This window comes from Galeopterus variegatus, unplaced genomic scaffold, assembly GCF_000696425.1.
Source record: "Galeopterus variegatus unplaced genomic scaffold, G_variegatus-3.0.2 Scaffold649, whole genome shotgun sequence".
NCBI classification, from domain to species: Eukaryota; Metazoa; Chordata; class Mammalia; order Dermoptera; family Cynocephalidae; genus Galeopterus; species Galeopterus variegatus.
Genome location: NW_007726760.1, coordinates 456,888 through 463,172, shown reverse-complemented (window position 1 = coordinate 463,172; position 6,285 = coordinate 456,888). Strand labels below are relative to the sequence as shown.

General features: G+C 49.6%; 1 protein-coding gene across 1 annotated transcript in view; it reads left to right on the top strand.

The window, feature by feature from the left end:
- The first annotated feature begins 4,403 nt into the window (after window positions 1–4,403).
- GPR179 (G protein-coupled receptor 179) overlaps window positions 4,404–6,285 on the top strand; it is a 16,358-nt gene continuing 14,476 nt past the window's right edge. Inside the window, exon 1 of the mRNA XM_008570976.1 lies at window positions 4,404–5,197. Coding sequence (XP_008569198.1) covers window positions 4,404–5,197 — 794 coding nt within the window. The remainder of the gene's footprint in view (window positions 5,198–6,285) is intronic.

Here is a 6,285-nt window from a genome sequence, read left to right as displayed (position 1 = left end):
CTTGTATTAGTCTGTTTCTGTTGCTTATAACACCATACCTGGAACTGGGTAATTATAAGAAAATAAAATTTATTGTTTACAGTTTTGGAGGCTGGGAAGTCCAAAGTTCAGGGAACGCATTTGGTGAAAGGCTTGTTGGTGGCAACAGTGACCCAGGGGTCTCACATGGCAGAAAATGGCAGAGCAGAGACTAACCTCTTGGGCTCTTCCTTTAAAGCCCTCGGAACCACACCCCCAAGCATCATTTTTAATTCATTCACTATGGCATGGTCCTACAATCTAGTCCACCTTTCAATTACCATTAATAGGATTTCTCACCCTCAGTTAACAATGGGGATTTAAGCTTCGATGAGGTTAGGGAGGCATCCACTCTACAGCAGGACTGGAGACAGACAGACCAATTAGGAACTGTAGGAGATGTCCAAGGATGCAAAAGATAAGGAGGAACCATCAGTCAGCAGAATTTAGCAACTTTAGTACCTGAGGGTGCATTGAGGGGAAGAAGATCAAGGGTCTGAGATGAGTCCTGCAGCCAGAGGGACCTTTTCAACATGGAAATTTGTTCATAGCCTGTGATTAAAATCCTTCACAGTTTCCCATTGTTCCTAGGTTAAAGACAAAATTCCTTAAGGAGTCCTGTAGGGCCCTGTGTGATCTGACCCCTGCCTCTCTCTGGCTACATCTCCCACCAAGCTCCACCTTGTTCTCTGTCCCTTGCAGTCCTATTAACCTGGTGTCATGCTCCCACATATATGGGCATTGCATAAGCTATTCCCTTTTCTTGGAAGACTTTTCCCTCTCTTTTTACTTAGTAAACTCCTACTCATCCTTCAGATTGAACTCACTCCTCACTACCTGGGGCAAATCTCCGCACCTGAGCACTTCCTTCTCACTGAGCTCTGAGACCACTCCTTTGCTGCACTTTATTGCACATATGTAATTTGTCATCCATCCGTGAGGTTATTTGACTAAAATCAGTCTTCCTTTCTGAACTGTAAATTCTACGAGGGCAGGAGCCATGTTTGCTTTTTCCCCCAATGGACTCTCCAGTGCCAAGGACTGTGCCTGGCACAGAGTAGGCCCTTGATACATAAGCATGGAATGATTGTTCAACCTTAAGCCTTGTAAGAGTCTCCAAATACAGATTCATCTCCAATTCTGCACAACAGAATTAATATCCTTCCTTGCACGTGAAGAAACAGAAGGTCAGCGAGTTATTTAGCTAAGGTCGCTCAGTTCAAAGAGATGCCGTGAAATTCAAAACCAGTTCTGACTCCAAAGATTTTATTCTCTACCCGCCCCCCCATCCCAGCTACCTCTCAGATGTCACTCAGGTTTCTGGAGAAAAGAAGAGAAATTGCTATAGGATCACAGAACGCCTGAGGCCTAAGGGGACCACCCAAGATCCGTAGCTCTCTGGGAAACTCTGACCCAGAGCAGATTACAGGATAAAGTTAAGGTCTGTGGCTCTGCAGCGCCCTCTGCTGTCCAGCTACTTTCTTGGCCCCAGAAGAGGCTGACTATTTTGGCCATCTGGGGAACCTCCACTTGCACAGAGAGCACAGAGGTACAGGGGAACACACACAAGCTCTTTCTAAGGCAGGGCAAGGAATGCTGCCTTTCTCCATTTCCTTAATTATCCAGGCCTGTAGCCCAAGTCCTGGAAAAAAACATTGAAAGTTATGCTTCAAGCAAAGGAAAGGTATCTTTGTGATTGTGTAACTAGGACCAGTGTGTTTGTTGAGCGAGTTTTATGTCTGCACATACCTCTTTCACGGAGTGCTGTAAAAGAGATCTCTACAGTGGTAGGGACCTAGTTAAAAAGGTTTATGGGGCCGGCCCATGGCTCATTCGGGAGAGTGCGGTGCTGATAACACCAAGGCCGCAGGTTCGGATCCCATATAGGGATGGCCGGTTGCTCACTGGGTGAGCGTGGTGCTGACAACACCAAGTCAAGGGTTAAGATCCCCTTACTGGTCATCTTTAAAAAATAATAATAATAAAATATAAAAATAATAAAAAGGTATATGAAGAAACTTAGAGAATCTAAAGAAGTTCTGAGGTTCATTTAGTTATTCAAACGATGGGCCAATCTTTGGGGGTGCACTGATGGTGAGGCAGACACGGTCCCTACCCCTGTGGACTTTATGGTTGGTCTAGTTTGAGTCCTGATCATGCCACTTCCTGGATATATAACCAAGCACAAATAATTGAATAGCTCAGAACCTGTGGTTCACTTATAAAAATGCATCAGTAATATAAACCCCCTTTGACAGGGCTGTTGTTGGGATTAAATGAAAACTTAAGCATAAATGTGCTTGATAAATTCTAAAGAATGGTACAAATGTTAATTATTATTATTAAATAATAATGTGTTATTATCATTGAAACAAATAAATGTTAATTATTATTATTAAAAGCTTCTTGGGGAAAAAATTATGTTAACTTACTATTATGTATTATGTATTATGTCTTTACCTAGTGGGTTTTGTTGACCCTCAACTGATAACCAGTAACAAATATCACGAAGTGGAATAGATCACTCTCTCCCCTTCGTCCCTCTCTCCGTTAACACACAGAATCGAGAGGCCAAGGAAAAAGCTACAGATGCGCAATACAGATTTCTGATCTCAGCTGTGCCATTAACTGACTTGGTGGCCTTGGGAATGTCACTTTCCTTTCAGGCTTTTAGTTCCCTTATTGTTAAAGAAAAGTCTGGGCTGTGGGCCCTTTTAGTTCTGACATCATAGAAATTTTCCTGAGAATTTGTCCTCTAGCCCCCTTCCCTAATCTCCCCCATACCCCTTACATTCCCACTGAGGTTCCACAGCAGAATTGTCATTTGCAGAGGCTACCCATAAAGCAAGGGGAGTTTTTAGCAGCCACCACCCATCCCTTCCTGCATACAGTCAGTGATCTGGGACATCAAAGGTTTAAGATGGGGTGTGGGTAGGGGTTAGAAGGAAAGAAACCAAGAGTTAGCATTGCCTGTGGGTATGTGGGAAGCACATTGGGGATGGAAAGGTGATGGGGGGGGCGGGCAGGAGCTTTGTTCTGTGGCTTCCCCCAAGAATCCAAGCCCTTCCAGATCCAGGGAGGCTGCTTCAGAGAGTGCCAATTCTGGGTCGCCCCAGTTACTGTGTACAGGATGTGAGGGGTGAGAAAACGGAGAGCAAGAGCGAGAGAGACTAGGCACAGTTTTCATAAAAAAATGGAGAAGAAGGCAGGGCTTAGGGAGATAAAGTGATAGTGGGAGAAAAAGTGGAGGCAAATCTTTGTCCACTCTCTCTCCCACCCCACCCCCTACCCCTGCAGCCCCCACCATTGCTGACGTGCTTGTTAACTCTGGGGTGCAAGAAAAGGAAGGCCTAGGCAGGGAGGTGGAGGCTCTAGCTCTGTCACCAATAACAGTGTGGTCCTAGGGAGTCCCTTCACTTCTCTGGGCCTTGATTTACCCCTCTGTAAGAAGGCTTTATTATATGCCCTAAGGTGGAGAAACAGGGTGGTGGTTTGAGCGTAGGGGAGTCAGAGCTCTGGGTTTGAGTCTCGACTCAAAGTGAGCAGCTACTTGATCTTGGGTGAGTCTCTGAGCCTCAGTGTCTGTATCTGTGAAATGGCAATAAGAATATTCACCACACATGGTTGTGGGGAAGATTCATTGAGATAACACACGTGAAACACACTTCATAAAGTGCCACAGTCTATACAAAGATTGATTATGGTTATGTTAGACTCTCTTTCCTACCCTTGCCATCCGCAATCTCAAATTCAAGTTCAGCAGCACAGTGTCAAGGGGTGCAGGCAGCCAAAGCAGACTGCCAGGAGATGCAGCTTGGCCCTTTATCATGCCCGTTGCAATTGCTGCCAGGAGGCTGAGTGGAGCAGAGGGGTGGAGAGAGGGGCACAGGATCATCTGCGGTTGCTATGGTGCCCCGTCCTGGATTTGCCAATCTCTCCTAATGGAGCAAAGGGCAGAGGGAGGGAGGGAGGAGACAGCAGGACTGGTCCCTTCCTCTCCCCTTCCCTCCCATCTCTTTCTCTCTCTGGAGCAGATGTGGGGTGGGGGGTGGGGAGTGGAGGGAGCCTGGACACTGGATAAGAGGGGGAGGAAAGGGTGTGCCAGGATTAAGAGGGTTTGAGATGGGGGGCCACGCTGAGAGAGGAGGGGGCAGGGCCCTCACACCTACATCCAGAAGCCAGCTGATGACGTTAGAGAGAAGAAAAAACAGCGAGACAGCGCCAGTGGGAGAGAGGGAGAGAGGGAGAGAGGAAGAGGGAACACCAGGATAAGAAGTGTGGAGGCAGGAAGCCCCCAGACTGCTGCCAGCCTCTGCCTGGGCTCCCCTGAGCCACCAAATCCCCCAGGCAGCCTGAACCCCAGGGTCCAGAGAGCTGCCCAGAGGATGGGCACCAGGGCAGTGGTCAAGCCCCTTCCTCTATGGGGGCTGCTGGGCTGGAGTTTCCTCTGTGGCTGGGCTCTAGGGGGTCCACGGCCCCTCCGCTCTCTACCCCCGCTGTCCTCCCAAGTCAAGCCAGGATCTGTGCCCTTGTGGGTGCCCCCAGAGGGGGCCGAGGCAGCCCTGGCTTTTCTCTACTCTGGAGATGCCCAACAGCTGTTGGGGGCTAATTGCAGTGAGCGCTATGAAGCGCGTGGGGCAGGAGCCAAACCAGAGCTCCCCCCAGTCCTCCGGAGGGCAGCGGGCACCCTTACCCAGGCTGCCAATTTTCTCAACATGCTGCTGCAAGCCAACGACATCCGCGAGTCCAGTGTGGAGGAGGATGTGGAGTGGTACCAGGCACTGGTCCGCAGCGTGGCTGAGGGGGACCCAAGGGCGTACCGGGCTTTGCTGATCTTTAACCCTCCACCAGGGGCCAGACACCTACAGCTGGCCTTGCAGGCCACCCGGATCGGGGAGGAGACTATTCTTCAGGACTTGTCTGGGAACAGGGTGCAGGAGGAGAGCCCTGCCGGGGACCTGGATACCGTTGCCCTGCAGAAGCGGGTGCTGACCAATGACCTAAGGAGCCTAGGCAGCCCCAAGTGGCCACGGGGGGATGGATATGTGGGGGACATGCAGCAGGTGAAGCTGTCTCCTCCCTTCCTGGAATGCCAGCAGGGTCGGCTCCGTCCTGGCTGGCTGATCACACTCTCGGCCACTTTCTATGGACTTAAGCCAGACCTCAGCCCAGAGGTTAGGTAAGTGAGTTTATGCAGGATTTGATGCACTTGTGGGTATGTTGGGGTGGGGGTCACAAGTCCACCTAGCTGTGCAGGGGCAATTTGGGACAAATGTGTATGTCTGGGGGGCAGAGATGTGTGTATTTGCATTCAGCTGGGTGTATATGAAGTTGGCTCAGGGAATCTGTAAGTATCTGTTAATGCATACAAGTGTGAGTGTCCATACTCTGTATGAATCAATCCATTTACACATATTTATCTGGGTATCTATTTGTATTTATGTGCTTGAGCACATGAATGAGCATGCGCATATACAAGTAACTATATGTAGATAAGCACACATATGTGGGCACAGATAGGTCTTGGCCCCCTGGTCTGAGGAGTGGGCATGGCAGGAGAGGGCTTGGCATGGATGACAGTGACAACCGATGAGCCAGGCTTCTCAGAGGAACCAACTGGGCACTTCAGGAGTTAAACCTGCTGCTCTCTAGCAATTGAGAGACCTGTAAAAGGATGCTCCCCCAGGAGAAGGAAAGTTCTTGGGTGGTGGGGAGGGGCTGGGGAGGGACTTGGAACCAATGCTCTTTCTGTCCAGGAGTAAGCTGGGTCCCCAGGGTCATTCCCAATGGCTATAGTCTTACATCAAGCAGGCCCCAGTGTCCTGCCTGTCTTGATCCGGAAGCTTGTGATACTTCTCAAATAATTGACCCCCTCCTTCAACCAGAGTAAGGAGGGGTTGGGAGCCCTATTGGGAAGGGGGCAGCGAATGAGCACAGTGCTGCAAGGCATTCAACAATCAACATTGCTTTTCCAGCTCTGTGTCCCCATTTATTGTTCCTAGCAGGGTTCCCCTCCTGCTGGCAGGCAGCCTGGCTCCTTGCCAGCTTTCTCCCCATGTGGCCCAGAGCAGGTTGGGGAGCTGCTGGGTCAGACAGCTCCAGCTCAGGGCTCCTCCATTCAATTATCTCCTTTGCTGTGATCAGTTCAGACCTGGTTTGGGCAGAGTGAGGGGGTGGTTAATAGCTGAGCTGTGTGTGTGTGTGTGTGTGTGTGTGTGTGTGTGTGTACATTTAGTGGGGAAGTGTGAAAATCCCCTTCAGACAGAT